The 21,063-nt window shown below is 45.4% G+C and overlaps 1 protein-coding gene across 1 annotated transcript in view; it reads left to right on the forward strand.

Moving 5' to 3' along the window:
- Positions 1-21,063, forward strand: part of LOC119169946 (uncharacterized) — a 128,795-nt gene that overhangs the window by 43,999 nt on the left and 63,733 nt on the right. The window contains exons 18-23 of the mRNA XM_075882893.1: positions 9,087-9,170; positions 12,360-12,443; positions 13,596-13,679; positions 14,042-14,125; positions 14,486-14,569; positions 15,373-15,444. Of these exons, the coding sequence (XP_075739008.1) occupies positions 9,087-9,170; positions 12,360-12,443; positions 13,596-13,679; positions 14,042-14,125; positions 14,486-14,569; positions 15,373-15,444 (492 nt within the window). The remainder of the gene's footprint in view (positions 1-9,086; positions 9,171-12,359; positions 12,444-13,595; positions 13,680-14,041; positions 14,126-14,485; positions 14,570-15,372; positions 15,445-21,063) is intronic.

The raw sequence follows: 21,063 nt of genomic DNA on the forward strand, positions 1-21,063 counted from the left end.
ACAGGGTAGACAGAAACAGTGCTCTTTCTGTCTACCCTGTCCTTCTTCCTTTGTTCGCGCGCTCAAACAATCTTGCAAATATGACTACGCACCAACTATCCCAAGCTTCCACTCTTGTGATGTCTCTTTCCTTTCGGCCCCTGCACTCTCGACTGCTCCTTTCTCTGAAGAATTTCTATCTCGTCTCGCACACTGCTGTCACCAGGCCCGTGTCAACACCGGCCTCTCTCAAGACACTCGAAAATCTCGCTACGACTCGTCCCGCCGTGTTGTGAGTTTTTCCTCTGGTGACGAAGTCCTTCTATGGACTCCACTACGCGTCCCCGGCTTATGCGACAAATTCATCAGTTGCTTTATTGGGCCGTACACGGTAGCCGAACAGACATCCCCTGTCAATTATCGCGTTTATCTTCTTCGCACTAATCCTGATCATCGTTGCCGAGAACAGAGATAGTGCACCTATCTCGTTTAAAGCCTTATGTGAGCCGCATTTCAGAATACTGTCAAGCGACCAGGCGGCTGCTTTCACCGCGTGGGGTAATTAGTGTGAGCGCGACAAGCAATTGACTCTTTATTCTCTTTAATATCATCATCACCTGTACATCTTCTTCATCTGTAACTATCATCACCAGTGTGATTCAGCTCGCGCCTGGCTGAATGAACCGGTTCCTCACAATATACGTAGCAGTGTCCAGGGCTACCATCCTCGCGCGTCCAGCGCGTCATATCTGCTTATCGCTTCTGTGTTGCTACCAATCATCGTACTGTTGGCATCATTGTACAAGTGCAAACAACTGCATAAGTAACATCTCCAACTATTGTACATATGTCCGTGCATGCAGCAATTTCACAAATAATAAGCATGATTTCGTGACGTATCGATCAATGAAAAACTATGACATGGTCTCTACAGCATGTTTCCCTCCGCTGGCTTAACATAACGTGAATTCCAGTGGCACGAGAGATCTGCAAAAATTTTTATCTTGCGAGGTGTCTACTTGCTCCCGTGCATTATGTTTCAGAAATTGCCTTCAGTACTGTGGAGGCTACAAGGCACCTCGGCCAATAGGAAGGGTGATTAGCCTCTCCACATGCATACATCCGCGTCATGTCGTTTGGTCACCATATTCATGTTGTCTGATCGGCTTATTGTCTATACAAGCTCTTGGCAACTTATATGACTGGTTTATTAGCTTAAATATACAGCAACACTGAGGCCAGCAACCACAGCAGGAAATTGAAGTTTGGTTTGAACTGGCCCGACGCAATTGTTTATTGGTTTGCCGCTCTGCAGCAGATCGCTAGGCGCTCAAGCCAGCGCATAGCTTCATATGGTGGCTGTTTTTCTCCGATAATGCTCTGTTCGTAACTCTCCTACGATTGCTTTTCAGCAGACGCGTTCTTTCGTGTCTCCCACTGGAACGCTTGTTTTCTCGCTTTTTTTTCCACTGAAGTAGGATCCAGTGTCCCCGAAACGCTGAGCCATGTTGCACGTCCGCTGAACATACACCATTCTTGGGCTGATGACGCAGACGAAGCCCTGCCTCGGCACGTTAGGCTTAGTAGATGTGAGTAAGCAAGCAGAATATCTCACTAATAACGACAAATCATACTTGATGCTTTACCCTAAGATTAAGACGAAATAAAACGACCACTCCTTTCACCATTTCTTTGCCGCTGTCAGTGCAGATGGCGTGTACTCTGTACAAAAAAAAACAAGCCGAGGTGGGAGTGAATGACTTGTTCTCTTTCGCATGGCCTAATGCAGGTTCTATAAACACCGTGCGGAAGGAGTAAACAATTTACTCCTCAGCAGTAGGGGGCGTTTGGTAGGAAAATTTTTATTGACATCTAACGGGGATCTTTTTCAGGTCTGTATGGGAGTAAATTTTTACATCCACTGGGAAACAAATCATGTCCACTGCCATATTATGTGCAAGCGTAACTTAAATTTTATTACCTTCGAAGCACACAATATTGGTCACAGTATACAAACACGCACAAAACGTTCACGTAATATTACAGCACTCACACTCACCACAGCCTGCCGATCCCGCTGCACACCCACGCTTCCGTCTCTGGATATATATAGGCACCATATTCTGACCTCTCATGTATTTCTGAAAGGACCGTTGTTTTACTGATAATTAGGCAATAAACGTGCACAGCGCAGCTATAAATTTGTGGTGGCCTGATACGCACTTTAACACACATACCTGTTATAAACCCACCTAATATTCAATACTTTTTTTACCTTTAGCGCTAGTTATTTATCAGTTGTCCCGGCGCGGTAGTCTAGTGGCTAAGGTACTCCTCTGCTGACCCGCAGGCCGCGGGATCGAATCCAGGCTGTGGCGGCTGCATTTTCGATGGAGGCGGAAATGTTATACGCCCGTGTGCTCAGATTTGGGTGCACGTTAAAGAACCCCAGGTAGTCGAAATTTCCGGAGCCCTCCACTACGGTGTCTATCATAGTCATATGGTGGTTTTGGGACGTTAAAGCCAGCACATCAATCATCAATCAGTTATTTATCAGTTGGTGCTCTATCGTACGGGCTGAATTTGTATTGGCAGTACTGCGTGTGAATCCATAAAATGCACTGAATCGGACACAAAGCCGGAGCGGCCGTGCATGAACACTTCACTGAGACGCACGTTCAGCAGCTCCAGCGATGAACCGAGATACACCGCCGCTACTGCGTTCAACGAATAGGCCTCACTCAGGAGTATGGCACGGTTATACGATGAATGGCAGCTGGCGATCATGAAATGCTTGCTGCTGTGCAGTTTTCATCTCGTTATTTTTCTCCTGCATAGAAATAGGTATCCTCTATCCCCGCAGTTTAAGCTACGGAGCGATAGACCTAAACGAAGGAGACGGTTCGCAGTCGTAATTCCTGTTGCTGGCATGCATTGCATGGGCATGTATGCCGCACGCGGTTTTTGTGTGCCTCCACCTCCTTCGGAGCTCGCCTTCGCGTTAGTTCTTTGACAGCTGTGGTCGCACGGCGCAGAAGACTGTTATTCGTTGTAGGAGCATTTATATTTTGTGAAACGCATTGCTTGCCTCAACGGTGGTCGGTGTTAGCTCGTAGAGATCGACATGGCAGCCAGAGCACAGTGCAAGCTCTCTACGGCACCGGCTTAATACCGATGGCATAACGAGGTCTTACTACCGCTTAGATGTTGCAGCCGGTGAAATACCGGTGACACTCCGAGAAGCCACCTTCAACGGAGTTGAGGAGAGCGCGTCGCCGGCACAACTCTCACACTGGCTGCCGGCTTTCCTGTCGTGGTAGAGCGAAGCCTACTTCAGACCGCTTCACAGTCTTAGGCGATAAAACTCGAGAAGTAATTACTGACGATCGTAACAGCTTCCTTGTATTACCATTAAATTATTCTTTGAATTTTTTTTGTAACTCAGCTCTATGAAGCGCGGCATTCTCAGCGTTTCGTTGAGGAATTGGACCGATATCCATCATGGTTCAACGGTGCGAAATATGCTGAAACGTTCACACAAAGCACCAATCAGTAATTGCTGCTCTGATAATTTCGTTGCCTGCAAAGAGAATAAAAACAAAAGAATATTCATCCTCAACATTTATAGCCCACCTCAACAAAGGAAACCAACTTTTGACAAACTATTCGAAGATGCAGCAAAACTAGCGAAGCAGAACACGCACATAGTGGTGGGGTACTTCGATATAAAAGACCCAAGCTGGGGATACCTCACTCAGGATGCCAAAGGCAAAAGCATAGCCCAGCAAATAGAAATTACAGGTATGACTTTCCTGACGGATCCAGCAATGCCAACAAGACTAGGAAACAGTAACTCCAGAGACACGACTCCGGGTCTAACTACGTGCGAAAATTGTCAAGGGGTGGAATGGCAAAACACTCTAAAAAATCTAGGCAGTGATCATTAAATATTATGCACCACTATACACACAGATCAGATACGTAAAAAGATTGGCGCTGCAAAAATAACTTATTGGCATGCGCTCACAAAATCACTGGAACAAAGGTTGACTGCCTCAGATATAACAAACTTGAGTGATTGCTGTGATGAAATAAGGCGTCAAAAAGAAAGGTACAAGAAAGAAATAACGCAATCAAGCAATGTCCCGGAGGTCGACTCACACCTGCTACAGCTTTGGGAAGCAAGAAGAAGCCTTACGAAAAGACTGAAAAGACAGAATTGTAACCATCAATTGAAAGAAAGAATCAAAGATATCACCCAGCACGCCGATGAATACGGCAATCAACTAGCTGCAACTAATTTGGCCGATTTCTGTGATTCACTCAATGGAACGCTCAGTACGGCCAAAACATGGAACATACTGAAAGCCGTAATAGACCCCACGAAGACAAAGAGAGAAAACAGTAAAACCGTTGAAAGATTGCTGCTTTATACCCTGGTACAAAAGAGGTCCTCATTCAAGCCATGCATAAAAAATGCTTTGGGGAAGACGGAGCGACGCCTTCATATCAAGGAAGGTATAAAGGATCACGGCAACCTGATTTAGACAAGCCTTTTACGGACCCAGAGATAAGAGCAGCCATAGTTAGTAGCAAGAAGAACCCAGCCGCGGGTGCAGATAAAATCATTATTGGTATGATCAGGAACCTAATTGACGAAGCCATTGAAGCCCTCACAAAATACACACACAAACATTGGCTCGCTGAAACTGTTTCACCAGAATGGAAACATACGATTGTGACCATGGTGCCTAAACTAAGAAAAAAACTTGCCATTGAGAACATGAGACCTATCCCGCTCACGTCCTGCTTAGGAAAAATCTTTGAAAAGCTGGTGAACACCAGGCTCCTCAACCATCTCGAGAACAGCACCCTCATGCCCGAAACCATGTTGTGCTTTTGCCCACACCTTTCAACGCAAGCTCTTCTTCTACTTTTAAAAGAACAAGTAATAATGGACCTCTCTAAGGTTGGGGAAAACGTTGTTATGGCAGTTGACATGAAGGGAGCCTTTGATAACACCAGTCACAAAGCAATACTAGAATGTCTGGAGAAAGCTAATTGTGGAGAACGAATGTTCGACTACGTCAAAAGTTTTCTTAGTCACAGGACTGCATCAATAAAGCTGGGAGATTACGAATCCGCCATCATTCGGCCTCCAAACAAAGGAACACCCCAAGGAGTGGTCGTTTCACCGACACTTTTCAACGTCACCTTGACAGGCCTTGCAGGAAAACTCAAAGATATTGCCGGTCTATAACATGCGATATATGCAGACGATATCACGGTATGTGTAACCACAGCCAGCCTAGCAGAGGAAGAAGATAAGTTACAACAGGCACCTAGCACCATAGAAGAGTACGCAACGATACGGGGTCTTCAGTGCTCAGCCGGAAAGTCAGAGCTCATTCGCTTCACGAAGGCCAAAGCACGGAGGATCAACGTGAATGAAAAGCTGGAAGTCGAGATCTACAGAAATATGATTCCGGAGAAATGTACCATACGAATACTAGGAATGTGGCTTCAAGCTAATCGGAGATGTCTGCATACACTTATTCAACACAAAACATCTGTACAGCAGATCTCACGCATAATCTCGCGAATAACAAACTATCGTAAAGGCATGAGAGAACAAGATACACTAAAATTGCTCAAAAGCCTCGTCATGAGCCGTATTACACACTCGCTTCCGTATCAAATTATGAACAGGGAAGAGAAAAGAAAGCAAACCAAATAATCAGAATGGCCTACAAGACACCCCTAAAATTACCGCGCAATACTTTAAACGACAAGCTACTGGCGCTTGGTCTTCATAACACAATTGAAGAATTACCCGAGGCCAAGCTACTTGCGTGAGAAAATCGCCTTATCCAGATTTCAACGGGCAAAGCCGTCCTAACAAAACTAGAACGTGATACAGTATTACAAAAATACCAAGAAACTAAAGAAGTACCAAGCGAACTTAGAGAATGGTACACCATATTGCCAATACCAAGCAACATGGATCCTACTCTGCATGCTGGGAGAGAGAAGGCAAGGGCTGACTACATTGACACAATGACAAGATTTTTGAACACGGCCAGCTTCACTGATGGCGCGCCTTATTAGACCAATGCAAATATATCTGTGTGTTTAGTCATTGACCACAGATAGAAAATTACTGCCTGTGCTTCCATAGATCAGGCTTCGACAACACAAGCAGAAAAGCAGAAGAGGTTGCCATAGCACTCACAATAAAAGAGGGACGGACACGTAACGCTCCATTAACAATCATAACAGATTCGAAAAAGCTTGCAGAAACTATCTAAAGGGCAAAATTGGAGCACAGGCGCTCCGTATATTGGTTGGGGCAGGATGAGACCCCACAGTAAGATACTTACAGACTGTGACTTGGGCACCGGGGCACAAGGGCGTTACCGCAAACCTGCACGCGGACGAGGCGGCTCGAGGCTTCACAAATCACCGAGCCACTCAAGACAATGCAATTGATGGCCCTACACCCCTGGACCCTTGTTTCACAACGATTCTAAAGTACTACAAAGGAAATAGGCAGCTGTATCCACGTCCTCATACCAAGCTCAGCGCTGCGGAGGCAACCGCGCTAAGAAGAATACAGACTGACACTTACATAACTCTGCACACTCTTTAGCTGGTCTACCCCACGGCGTACAGAGATATATGCCCGTGGTGTGGAGCCACCCCAACACTCTTTCACACAACGAGGGAGTGCACAGAGCACGATGAAGAACATGACTCCAATGGCACATGGGAGGAATGGGAGGCGCTGCTGTCTAGCCCAGCCCTGGTGGATCAGCAGTGACTGAGCCACAGAGCTGAACGGATGGCTCGTGCCAGTGGGGCCCTGGAATACGGGCACCACCCTGCCGGACAGACTTCGCTCTTCACCCTCTATATTTACCGGGGCACTGGAGTTCTAGCCTGTCTGAATTATGTACATAATAAAGTTTTCTACTACTACTACTGTTGACAGATGCCCACACGGTCAGCCACACAAAACGCTGGCGTTTCACACCAATGGTTGAACGATGCCCATGCATACACACAAACACACACACGCATGCACGTGACGAACAAAAAGGATTGTTAAATGTCCCATAGGGAGTTTGTAACCACGTGACCTGAAAGTTCGTAGGGAGTTTAACAAGGTCAAGTCATTCCTAAACTTTGTCAATAAGCAGGGGGTGTTTTACGACAACACGTGCTGAGTTAACTCCGTAGCAGGAAGTAAATAATTGGGGCAGGGGAGTTCGGGGAGCTTATTTACTGGAGAATCTTCCATGTTGGTTTGCTTTTGCTTACAGTGCAGCAAGAGCAAGCTTAGATCGAAGCGTACAGTCGCTGCCATGTTCATTTGAAAACACAGTTACCGAAAGTAACTGACACAAACAATGTGATGCGTAGAAAATAATTGCGAATAAGAATTGTTTCACGTAACCATGTGGCTAACACACACTGAACAAACACCAATTTTAGCTTACCCTGTTTTTTAAGGTGCTTACTGAATCTGGAACCTTGTTTCGCTGCGCAAGCCTGTTGTTTTCCAGCTCCTACTGCAGCTTTGGTAGTGCTGAGCCACAGTGGTGAAAAGAGTAAGAACAGGAAATGTAGAAAACGTTGGGTGGTAAAGAGCTTCCTGATCAATCTTACAACACCAGTATGATCTAAAAATTACACAGTTATGCATAATCCTGTCTCTTTTGAAGTAACATTGCACCTTGCATAACCAAATGTGTGAACGTGCAGATAAACCTTGCTGGCAAACGGCACTCTCATACCCAATATGTGTTTTGAATGACCAATTATTAATTCATAATATTTAAAAGGTCCCACATGGGACCTTACATGAGTGGTTGGCGAGCAGAAAAAACTGAAGGGTCAGGTTATATGTTATGACTTGAAAGATGGTCTTCCACGGAAGCTTTGAATTGAGCAATGTCAGTGATGAGGGCGATATGTAATGACGGCATTCCATTCTCCGGCAGTGTGCAGAAAAAAATGAATGTTGATGGGTGGTCGTGTGTGCAAGTCGCTGATACACAGCTTTTTGGTGAGAGTGACGAGAGGAACGATGTGCCGGAATAACTTGGTTTCCTGGAGGCAGTGAATGAAATAACCTAAAAAAATAAGATTAGGTGAGCAGCCTAGCAGCAAGAAGAAAGTGAGGGGATGCATAGCTAGAATTTGAGGGTTGATACACTTGTCTTCTAGGAGTAATCAGAGAGAATAAACCTCGCAGCATGGCTTTGGAACAATTCAAGAGAACTAGCTATGTTAACTTGGTGGTAGTCATAGATAGTAAAGTCATATTTTAGTTTTTATCGTTACAACGTTTTATATTCAAGCATTTCGACTGTAGGGCATGCTGATAGCACGTTATGGCGTAGATAACGTAACAAGCGATTGCTGGAATCGGTTAGTTGGAGTATATGATGGGTCAAGGACAAATTGCTAGATATATGTACTCCTCGGTATTCAAGTGTCTGGCATTGAGTCAAGGTGTTGTTGTTGAGGGAGTGCGAAGATGCGACATAGTTACGGCGGCGATGAAAAGATACGTGACAGAACCTTACTTACGTTGAGAGACATGTGCCATCGGCTGCATCGTGTTTGGAATTTTAGGAGAGCATGCTGGAGAGAGGACGAGTCTATGGAGTTCGTTATTCGACGATACTGAACACAGCCATCCACAAAAAGGGTTATATTTGATGATACATTATCTGGAGGGTCATTATTATATATACGAAAGACTAGCGGTCCAAGTACGGAGCCTTACGGCACACAAGATAAAACAGGGAATAGAGAGGCGGAAGATGAGCTGGCGGAAAGAAATTGAAGGCGATCGGTTGAAAATTCACCTATCCAGTTGAATGTGTTGGGGTGTAGGTGTAGGTTCGAGACTTTATGCATGAGAAGAATGTGCGATGCTTCATCGAATGCTTTTTTCAAAGTCCAGATTGCTTACACATACCGCGAGTATATGTAAGCAATCTTTCCTGCATGAGCTACCATCTTTCCATGTTACTCTCCTTTGTCTGAGCAATTGCATGTTGAACAACTTATATGTGACATAAATGATTTCTTTGCAGGTGTTGCACCAGCAGCAGGACCACCACGTCCAGCACCTTTCCCTGGGCCACCTCTTTCTTTAATGCGAGGCCAAAGGCCGCCGGGTGAGTTTTTCTAGGTCATAAGAGGTTTGCCTGCTTTTCGAGAAGAACAATCAAAGTTGAGAAGGTCATGTTAAAAAGTTTCATCATCCAACAACACAGGTATGAGCTATGTCAGACACAGCTAGTCATAATCTCGTCCTGTTTCAATGCACTTTGAACTGTGCATAAATAAATGTGTGACCGGCAAATAAGTATTTCTGGCAAGGGACACTCTCATGGCCAATATCTGGTCCGAACAACCACTAGTAGTTGTAAGCAGTCATTGCATATTAGCAACCTCCCTGTCTCGGTACTTTTGCTTTTGAATTAGCAGTTTTGTGATGAACACCTGGTACAATGTATCGGAAAAATTCTTGTCATGCAGTAGTTCAACCAGCACCGGGACCACTACGTCTAGCACCTTCCCTTGATCTACCACCCGCTTTCATGGGGAGCCCAAGACTGCGGGGTGACTTTTTCGGCTAGTCAGATATCTATTTGCTGCTGAGGAGAACAGCGCAAAAAAACTGGAATAAAAAAGAATGAACGCATGACACAAGCGCTGCTGAACAACTGTGTACAAGTTTATTACAACTGGGAATATATCGCTGAAAGGGTTATACTCAAAAACATTATCTCATCTTCAAGGAGGGCGAGGGAAGGCTCACTGGTGCATATGTTCTCTTTGGTCTTGATGGGAAAAGCCTCTTTAGTTTCGCGCTCTGCCTTGTTACAATAACTTGAGAGTAGCTTGCATTCATAAAATAGTAGGGCGCAGCCGCACAAGGAGCAATGGGCTGCCGAGGTGCTACTTGTTAAAGTCCAGAGATTTTTTGCGCGCTTTCTCAGGTGGTCGTTCAAACAGCGACCGGTGTGTCCAGCATAGGACAGACCACAGGACAATTCAATGTCGTACATCACGTCGCTCACACACTCAAAATACTGCGTCCTGTGTTTCTTGATGCATCCATGCTTCTCGGAGTTGTCATCATTCACTTTCTTGCAAAGGCGGCCTATCTTACGAGGAGCGGAGAAAACAAGTCTTGCGCCTGCCTCGCCAACAATCTTCTTGAGCGCATGGCTGACACCACGTACATAAGGGATGAGAGAAGCTTTCTTTGTTTCCTGTGTTCGTCGTGTCCTGATGCCTTCTTTCGAAAGCTCGCTCAGTAAACATTTTGCCAAGGCACTGAGTAATTCAGTCGGGTAGCCAGCGCCTTTAGTGGGGTAGCCAGCGAGGGTAGTCAGCAGGGTCGACCTTGGCGCTAAAGGTTCTTTGCACTTGGTGAGAACAAGACTTCTTTAGAGCCCTCCTGTAAACACCTAAGGCAACTCCGCGTTTCCGAAACTTCGGATGCGCCAAATTGAACGAAGGAAGGCCCTTCTGAGGCCTCGGCGCATAGTACCAGCAAGCGTGCATTCAACCAACATACAGCACCAGGTCTAAAAATCTTTAGCAGTCGTCACTGGTGAGCACATTGGTTAATGTTGAAGTGTGGAGAATGGCCGCAAACACGCCAAATATTTCCTGCGATTCTTCATCTATTGAACTGTCAAGCCTGAAAAGTACCAGGAAATCATACAGCAATCTCAAATTTAGTACACTGTGGCTTCAAAGGGCGTCTTGCGGCTGCCTGTCGAGGCTAGCAAGAAGCAAAACGCTCAAAACGGGGGCAAGACAAGAACCTACAGAGAGGAGACAGGAGACAAGAGCCTTGTCTTGCCCCCGTTTTGAGCGATTTACTTCTGACTTGGCTTGGCAGGCAGCTGCAGGACACCCTTTCAGTCCACAGTGTACTAAAGGCCTTCAGATTTGTGGATGATTTTCTGGGGCTCCAACATAGCATTCAATCAATCAAGACCTCATGCATCATGTTGGTGGACTGCACACCTGCTGGGACCATGCGCCGAGGCCACGGAAACATCTTCGCCCATTCAATTTGGCACACACAAAGCTTGGGGAACGTGTAGTTGCCTTGTGTTCTCAGAAGAAAGTGCTCTGAAGAGGTCTTGCCCTCACCAAGTGGAAAGAACTTTTGGCACCCAGGTCGAGCGATTGAAACGCGCCGGCAACCCGACCGAATTAGTCAGTGTGTTAGCGACAATTCTACTGAGTGAACGTTTGAATTTTGACAACCGGACACACCCAGCACAGGAAACTAGAACATTTCTGTCATCTCTTACGTACACGCTGTGAGCCCAAAAAGATTGTTGGCAAGGCAGGCGTAAGACGTGTTTTCTCGGCTTATCCTAAGCTAGGCCGCCTTTGCAAGAAAGTGAATGATGACAACCCCATGGAGCATGCGTGCAGCAAGAAACACAGGACGCAGCACGCTGATTGTGTGATTAGCGTAGTGTACGAAATTCCATTGTCCTGTGGTCTAGACACACCAGTCACAGTTTGAACGACCGCCTAAGCGAGCACGCAAATATTCTCAGGACTTCAACAAGTAGCACCTCGGCAGCTCATTGCTCCTTGTGCGGCTGGGCCCGCTCTTTTATGAATGCAAGCTACTCTTGAGATATCGTAACAAAACAGAGCTTGAAATTAACGAGGCTTTTTCTATCAAGACCAATAGAAACATGTGCGTCGGTGAGCCTTCACTCGCCCTCCCAGAAAAAGAGATAGAATTTTTGAGTAGCTCGCTTGTACATTTCTACACGTGGCAGATTACTTTTTGCCTTTCACTCTAATTGTGCACGTGATGATTTTTTGTTCCTCTTTACTTCTTTCAGCTATATAATTCTAGGTGTAATAAACGTATGCACAGTTGTTCGTCAGCGCTTTTGTCATGTGTTCAATCTTTCTCCGTCCTGTTTTTTGCACTATTCTCTTCGGTATCATGTACCAAGTGGCCCTTCAAGAAACCCATGTACTTGTTCATTAGGGGCAAATATAATGTTGAGAGTGTCGTGACAAAGTGCTTCATGATCAGTATAATAAAATAGGTCTGAGCTATGGATGATACATCTATGCATCTCTTGTCGTGTTTTAGTAAAGGTTGTTCTGTGTCCAAATAAATAAGACCTGCGACTAAATTTGGCTGTTAAGTGACACTCTCATAATATATAGGTGTCTAGAGCAGCCACTTGTATTTGTAATAAGTTTTGCTGATTAGCTACCTTCTTTTCATGAAACTTCGCCTTTTGTAATAGTAGTTTCGTGCTCAACACCTGTGACAATGTATCTGAGGAATCATTGTCATGCAGATCTTTCACCAGCACCGGATTTACCATCTCAAGCCCCTTCACTTGGTCCACCTCCAGCTATCATTGGGGTCCTAAGACCACCGGGTGAGTTTTCCAGGTCTTCATATGCCTGCATGTTTATTAGAAGAACATGCACAGTTCAGAGTGTCATGTTAAAATGCTTCATGATCAATCTAACAGAACAGGTATGAGCTATGCATGATAAAGCTAATTGTACTGTTTCAATAACGATTGCACATTGCCCAAATAGCTGTGTGACCGGCAGTTAAATCTTCCTGGCAAGCGACACAATCATAATCAATAGGTGTTTCGAACAACAATTAGTGCATATAGCAGTTTTGCTCGTTGGCTACCTTCTTGCCAAGGTACTTCACTTTTCACAATAGTAGTTTCGTATTCAGCAGCTGTGACAATATATATGACAAATCAATGTCGTCCAGCTTTCGTACCGGTACCGGGACTACCACCTCAAGCACCTCAACTTGTTCCACCTCCTTCTGTGAAGGGGGGCGCCTTTCATCAACATTAAACTGTGCACAAATAAATATGTGGCCTGTGGCTAAATCCTCTTGGCAAACGACTCCGTCCCGCCCAATATGTGTTCTGAGTAACCACTAATATTTCTAAGCAGTCTTTGTTAATGATATATCTTTTTTCCTTGCTAATTTCCTTTTAGAGAAGCAGTTTTGTATTGAAAACCTTACACCTGACAAATCATTGTGGTCAAGGTGTTGCACAAGACCCAAAACCACCACGTCTAGCACCTCCACCTGGCCCACTTCCTGCTGTCATGGGGCGCCTAACACCACCGGGCGAGTTTTTCCGGGTCTTAAGATGTCTCCTTTTTCACCTACGTAGCACGCAGTGTTGAGAAGGTCATGTTAAAAACTTTCATCATCTACTTAACAACACTGGTGTGAGCTATGCCTGAGGCGGGTATTAATATTTTTGTCCTGGTCTAATAAAGACTTCACTGTGCATAAATAATTGTGCTTGACACCGCTATTCATCATGGTGTCCTGGTTCAGTATGCTTCGCGCTGTGCATAAATGAATGTGTGACCTTCAGCTAAATCTTTTTGGCAAGCGACACTCTCATGGCCAATAGGTTTTCCGGACAACCACTAGTATTTGAATGCAGTCTTTGTTGAGCTGCCTTTTTGCTATGCCACGTTTCCTTTTGCATTAGCAACTTGGTGTTCAACACCTTATACTAGCCTTAATCTTTGTTACGCAGGTGTTCAACCACCACCGGCAATACCACGTCCAGCACTTCCACCTGGCCCACTTACTGATGTCATGGAAGGCCCAAGAGTTCCGGGTGACTTTTTCGGCTTATAAGATATAAACTTGCCTAATAGAACAACCTGCGAAGTTGAGAGTGTCGTGTAGAACTGCTTTCTGATCAATCTGACTAAACAGGTATGAGCTATGCAAGATACAACTTTGCATAATCTTGTCTTTTTAAATGAATCTTGCACTGTGCACACTAAATTTGTAACCTACTGCGAAATCTTCCTGGAAAATGAAACTCCCATGCCAAGTATGTGTTTCGACCAAGCCCTAGTCTTTTTATCAGTTTTGCTGATTATATAAATTCTTGACATATTACTACGCCTTTTGCAATAATAGTTTCGTGTTCAACACTTGTGACAATGTATCAGACAAATAATTGTCATGCAGGTATTCCACTAGCACCGGGACTACCGCGTCGAGCTTTTCAGCTTGGTCCACCTCCAGCTGCCATGGGGGGCGGAAGACTGCAGGGTGAGTTTTCTGGCTCGCTGGTTATCTACTTGCTCACTAGAAGAACTTGAAACGTTGCAAAGGTGCTGGTAAAAAGCGTCATCATCATACATGACTTACAGATATAGGCTATTCATGATACAGCTACGCATACTATTGTCCTGCTTCGCTAAAAATTGCACCACGAACCAATAGATCTGTGACCTGCAGCAAGATCTTCCTGGCAGGCTACACTGTCACGCCCAATATGTGTTTAGAGTAACCAATATTATTTCTAAGCAGTGTTTGTTGATCAGACACCTCCTTCCCATGGCACGCTCTTTTTCTATTAGCAGTTTCATGTGGAAAACTTTATATTTGACATAAATCATTGTCAAACAGGTGTTGCTCAAGTACCGGGACCACCACGCCCATCACCTACACCTGGCCCACCTCTTGCTGTCATGGGGGGCCCAAAACCACCGGGTGAGTTTTTGCAGGTCGTCAAATGTCTGCTTGCCAACATAGAAGAACAGGCAAAGTTGCGAAGTTCTTGTGTAAAAAGCTTGATCATCCATCTAACGGCACAGGTGTGAGCTACGCCAACACAGCTATTCATATTCTTGTCCCGTTTGAATACGCTTTGCACTGTTTAAAAATAAGTGTGTAACCTGCAGCTAAGTTTCTGACAAGTGCAATCTCGTGCCGAATATGTGTTGAAAGTAACCATTATTACTTGTAAGCAGTCTCTGCTGATGAGCTATCTTTCTTGCGTTTTGTGTTGGAAGCTTTGTGTTCAGCACGTGTGACAATTTATCTGATAAATCAATTTCATAGAGGTTTTTCACGAGCGCCAGCAACACCACGTCTGGCACCTCTACCAGTCCTACCTCCAGCTGCCATGGGGGGAGGAGGGGTCCGAGAGTGCTGGGTAAATTTTTAAGCTCGCCAGATGTCTACTTGTTCACATTGAAGAACATGCGAAGTTGAGAAGGTCGTGAACTCCATGACCAACCTAACAACAGAGGTATCAGCTATGCATGACCCATCTATGCAGAGTCTTGTTCTGTTTCAATGAGTATTGGACTGTGCCTAAATAAATGTGTGACCTGCCGGTGAATTTATCTGGCAAGGGACATCCTCGCGCCCAATGTGTGTTTCGAGAAACCACTAGTACATGTAAGCAGTGTTTGCTAATCAGCTACATGCTTGCCATGCTGCTTGCGATAGTAGTTTCTTGTTGAAAACCTTGTATCTGAAAAAATATATTCATGCTGGTGTTCCACCAGCACCGAAATCACGACGTCCAGCACCTCCACCTGGCCCACGTCCAGCGGTCATTGGACTTCCAAGATGGCCGGGTGAGTTTTCGCCTCGTCAGGCATATAATGGCTCACTTATAAGAGCACGTAATGTTGAGAAGGTCGTGTTAAAAAGCTTTCTGATCAATCTAACAACACATGTATGAGCTATGAATGACACCGCTCTGCCTATTCTTGTTGTGTTTCAATAGACATTGCACTGTGCATAAATAAATCTGAGACGTGCATCTAGATCTTCCTGGCAAGCGCGACATTCGCGCACTATATATGTTTCCAGTGAGCACCAGTATGGGTAAGCAGTCTTTGATTATGAGCTTCAATTTGACCATGCTAGTGTCTCCTTACATGTAGAATTTCTTACCATTTGTATGTTCTTTGCCTCCCCGTCTTCATCCCTAAATGCGCTGAACCACGCCGCCGCAGTGGGTAGTAGATCATAGGAACCTTTTAATCTCTTCTTTTTCACAATGACTCTTTCTTTCTCTGTCTACCAGGCGCTATAACTTATCGTCCCTTCAAAAAGGACAACAAATTATAAGAAATGCTTTCAAATGATAATAAAAAAGGTTGTACACCGCAAGTTAAAGTGCTAAGCTTGTTCTCTCCCACTCTTGTCAAAATTTCTGAAATTTATAGCCAAATACCGACGGCCTGATATTATTTGTTTTTCAGACGGCAATGTATCTCAGCGTACGTTGAGGGGCTGTGTGCGCTAGCATGCTTAGCGTCGCTTCATAATGAAGGCTGTTACAGTATACGTTATTCGTCTCTACGAAGATTGTCCTTGTATCATAATTTCTATTTGAAGCTCAAAGATAACGTTTCAGAGTAAAAAATGCCTTTTTATTGTAGTGTTCATGAGCATGTTGTATGTTTCTGTGTGCAGAATAGCCATTTTATGTTTTGTTTTGACAGAACGTAAGAAATTGAAAATAACGAAAATATACGTAACGAAGTAGTAAAAAACGAAGTACATAAAAACAGTTTATGCTGGAGATGCAGCAATAGCAGAACCACCACGCGCAGAACTTGCACCTGGCCTTCCGCCACTGCAAGCGGTGCGCACTGAGCACCGCATGAAAAAAAAGTGAAAGACTATGGCAAGGTTTTTTTTTTATTGCAGATACGCCTTAGAAGCCGAACCTACAGAGAGATGACGCAGTGGCAGTTCGGACATACACTGGCATTTTTGTAAACAACACACAGCTATTTTCTTTCACAGTTATGAAAAAAAAATGATTGACCCCTCGGTTTCAGGAATCGGTATAAAGAGAAGGTGAATCGTATCTCTTGACTTCTTGAGATGTGTAGTTGAGAAACGTATCTTGAGACACATAAGAGAATACACAACGTAAATGAGTGTTTTGCCGCTATTGGCCTCTAGATCATGTAATGGCGCTCTGACGTCACAACTGGGACTACGCTGTGCTGCAGAAGCCACTGCTCGTGTACGTGGATATTTTGCTTCAAACAGGAACTTTGTAGGATGAAGAGTCTCGCTATGGTAAAGTGATCACAGCAACGAGTGTTTTCGAATGCATTTATGAAGCCTCGCGCTACATAAATTTCTTTCAAATATTTCACCAACAAGCCCACATCACCATTCTTGTGCATTTATGAAGTTGTATGATGGATATAGCAGAAGTCACTTTCAGCGAAGTGCTTGCTGTACATGGTGGATGCGTGGACCGCTTTCTTATTCTGATCGCCACTATCGACCTCAGCTTCGGGTCGTTAAGATAGTTGTGAACGTTAACGCCTACTTCATGGGTGGGTAATCGTGCAGAGGCATAGAGCTGTACTTAGCCATTGCATAGCACTCGCCTCGGAGACCAGCGGCAGCAGTTTTTGGTAACAAAGCGCTGTGCTTTTAACAGGAGCACTCAAAGTTTACGCCCGTAGTTCTTTGAATAGTCTCGCTAGCCAGAACACAGAAGATAACTAATTGAGCTGTTTCTTTGTGGAGTTCCACCACTATGATGGATGCTATACAGCGCCGGGACTAGAAAACACGTGAATGCCCGCTGTGACAGCACCGCTATCAGTCGCACATCAGGCCAAGCGGCGTCGATACACCAGCGTTGTATCCTGTTAGGTTTGCCACTCGAGAAACCACATCGTGTGCTGGCAACACTAGTAAAAAAACAAAGATGGTTGCGCCTAACGGGGTCGACACGTCACTTTCACTGTGGTTTCACTTTGCGCTGTTTTGACGTTTCTTGATTGTGGCTTCGCGTCAAGGTGCTTCGTCGAAGGCGAAATGGTGCTGGACGTGGACCACGTGATATATCGGTATGAACGATCTTACCAGCCAAAGAGCACAAATTGTGTCTCCGTGCGTGCAAGCCTATTCGGCTTGCACGCACGGAGACAATTTGTACTCGTCGAGCCTATTCATTGCACGTCGAGCCTATTCGGCGAATCACACCACATTTACTTCAAGCTGAACAACCAGTCAGCGAGCCCGAGATTGAAGACAGCTTCTGATGTGGAGCGGGCCTCTCCCGAAGGGGCTAGTAGTTTTGTGCTGCTACAGAGGAGGTCTTAACAATTTTTGAGGTAACTATACGCTGCGACTCGTGCTGCTTGTCACATGTATCCCATTGAGTTTCCTTGTCCAGTCATAAGCTAATTACGCATCGTTCACTCTATTATGGAACAGAGGTATGCTTGGGCCAGTGTATCTTCAGATAAGGCAAATCGTACGTTTTATCGTGCTCCTTTCATTCGCCGATCTATGTTATTAGGTTACTAATGAATGGGGTCGTGCGAATCCGAACACTCGCTTCTTCGTGTTGGCAGTAGATGCTATTCAAAGCAGGTAATTTACATGCACACTACGAAAGTTGCGACTGTACGGACATCCTGCATACACGCATGAACATACACGCATGCTATACGTACGCGTGACCGCGCGCGTGTTCGAATGCGTATAGATATGTGGCATAGCCAGGGGTTTGAGGGGGAGGGTGCGTTTAATTTTTTCCTCAAAAATGTTTGTGCAACAGCTTACTCACCCTTTTTTCATCACTTCGCGCTGACAAAATTTATAAACTAAGTGGAGCTGCTATAACATTATTGTTCCAGTGCACTTTTACAATGAATAATGTCTGCATGCGAAAAAACGTGTGTCGGTGTTTGTCAAGGCGTTGGCACTCTGTCAGATTTTGGGAAGGAATGTCAGACGCGAGCGTTTGGAGTTGACTCGGTGACGGGATTTATGCAGCAGCAGTGGTCATACTTGTACCCACCGGGACAGATCTTGCCGGAGTCTATAACGACGACAATTTTCACTAGGCGGAGGTCTGTTTCAGTGGTAAAAGCCATCTTCAGTAATTATCAACAAACCCGCATCACAACTCTCGTGGGTAAAAGCCAGACACAGTTCCAAAGTATGATATGCCACGCTTAAGCACGTTACAGTGTGAGCCTTCGTACGTGTGTTAAGATACTAATACGTGTGTGGAACTGTCACTCTGGCACAACCACTCAAATGACGCTCAAAAGGAGGAAGATGACAGTGTTTGTTGTGGGTGGAACTCCCGAGCTTCTCAGTTGTCCTGAAGTGCTGTGCGCTTTGTACGGCGTTAGCAGGACCCACTGTCAGCGAATAAATGTTCCCCGTAACATCTTTTTGGTGGAAAGTGCAGGGTCATCACACAACCCCGCTGCGGAACTCCGCAGCGGGCGCCGCCTTTGTCCAGTAGTGATGCCTGAAACTGGCACTCAGGCCTCACAGTCCGCGCCGGCTCCGTCACCTGTGATTTCCCAAATCTTCTCGACCCTGGCACGGTTTTTGGCAGAGACAGCATGGACGTCGAAGAATCGGATGTATCATTTGAGTGCGTCAGCAAGGACTACTGGTGGGATGAGACGCTTATGCTGGCAAATATTCTTTTCTACTTACGGTGTAGGGCACACGCCTGATATGAGACGCATGAAGAAGAATGAACCAGCTGGGACGTGTGCAAGCAGAAGCTTCGCGACTTGTTCGGTTGGTCAGTTGAACGTAAAATGGCAGCCATGCACGAACTATCGTCACGTGTTCAATCATCGACAGTCGTACGTCGCGTACATCGAAGAAGTACTGGCACTACGCCGGAAAACTGACATGACGGAGGCGGACAAGATCAGCAACGTGTTGAAAGACATCGCTGATGATGCTTTCAACATACTAATGTGTAAAAACTGCCCCACTGTCGACTCCATCATATCAGAATGCCGAAAATTTGAACAGGCTAAAATTAAGCGAGTAACCACCAGCTCACGAGACTTCCGAAGGCGACCTTGTCCTGAAAGGATAATGCGACACCCCGTTCACTTAGCTTGTGAGCGTTATTGAGTGTTGTTTAACACAAACACTGTATGTTGTTCTTGTCCATTTTTGGGGGGTAAAGTGTGTTTACCTTACCACGCATCACGTTTCGCGTCTCTCTCTCAAATTCATTCTTCACTAGAGCTCCCGAGATAAGTTGCTGACATTTATTTGGTGAGCCTGCGCCAAAATGTTTTCCTTGTGCGGCCCAGTCACGTTATTGTCGGGGGTTGAGGAGATCAACTGGTTAAAGATACTGCGAGACATTCGCGAGCGAAAGCTCAACAAGGAACAAGGTCTAAAGGTGAGTGCAGAAGACATAGACCGTGTTCAGAAAGAGTGGGATAACAAGGCGGAAAAGTGACGTTAGTTAGAACCTGCCAAAATAGAGGCAAGGCGCGCCGAGCGAGAGGTAGAACGTGCCAAATAAGAAGCAAAGCATGCCAACCCCGAGGCAAGAATACGTGCAGATCTAAAGCAAGGCATGGTGTGATAGAGTCCCCCGACGCCTCTAAGAAGACAATGGAGCGCCAGCAAAACACCCAAGCACGTGCATCCATCTTCAGCGTAGCCTCGCTGCAGATGCCCACGTGGCATTCGCAAAAGAAAAAAAAGGCAGCATATCCATGGAGTGAATGATGGAAAGTGGGGCAAAGCATTCGTCCGTCCATTCGTTCTTGCTTCCATCCGTCCCTGCGGTCATCCATGCATCCGCCCTTGCGTCCGCTCATGCGTCCATCCATGCATCTGTCTGTGTGTCCATTCGTCCAACTATTCAACACTCCAAGTACCACCATCTCGCATCTTTTCATCATATATTCCCCACATTGAAGTACCGCCATTCAGCGGACATTCCAAGGACAAAACGAGAGGTCGCACACGCACACTTTCTTATGGCTTGTGCTTCGTATCTACTTCCCACCTTTAACCACCTCGAGTTCATGGTATATACTAGTTCATTGTATTCATGGCACTGCGGCTCGACGCTCGCTAAACATTTCTAAAACTAAGGTGGTTACACCCAGCGAGTATAACGTAGCAACCCTTTCTTGTCAAATAGTGCTCAATGTACATCCCAAATGGCTGCTAATAGGGAATGAGAGACACGAGCATTCGGCTTTTAGCTAACGCGCATGCCGTGAACTTTTTATTGTTCAGCAAAGCACAGGAGAAATCTCCCACCGGCACCACCTTGCAGGTCAAAATGCAACACTGGTTACACACTACGACTACGACTACGTCTACGACTACGATGGATGAACGGGTGCCGCTTTAAGGAGCTTCGCCCCTAAAAAACAGGACACTTTGTGCGGGAAGATGGAGCTAAAAGCTCTAGAGAAGAA

The sequence above is a fragment of the Rhipicephalus microplus genome, chromosome 2, assembly GCF_043290135.1.
Source record: "Rhipicephalus microplus isolate Deutch F79 chromosome 2, USDA_Rmic, whole genome shotgun sequence".
NCBI classification, from domain to species: Eukaryota; Metazoa; Arthropoda; class Arachnida; order Ixodida; family Ixodidae; genus Rhipicephalus; species Rhipicephalus microplus.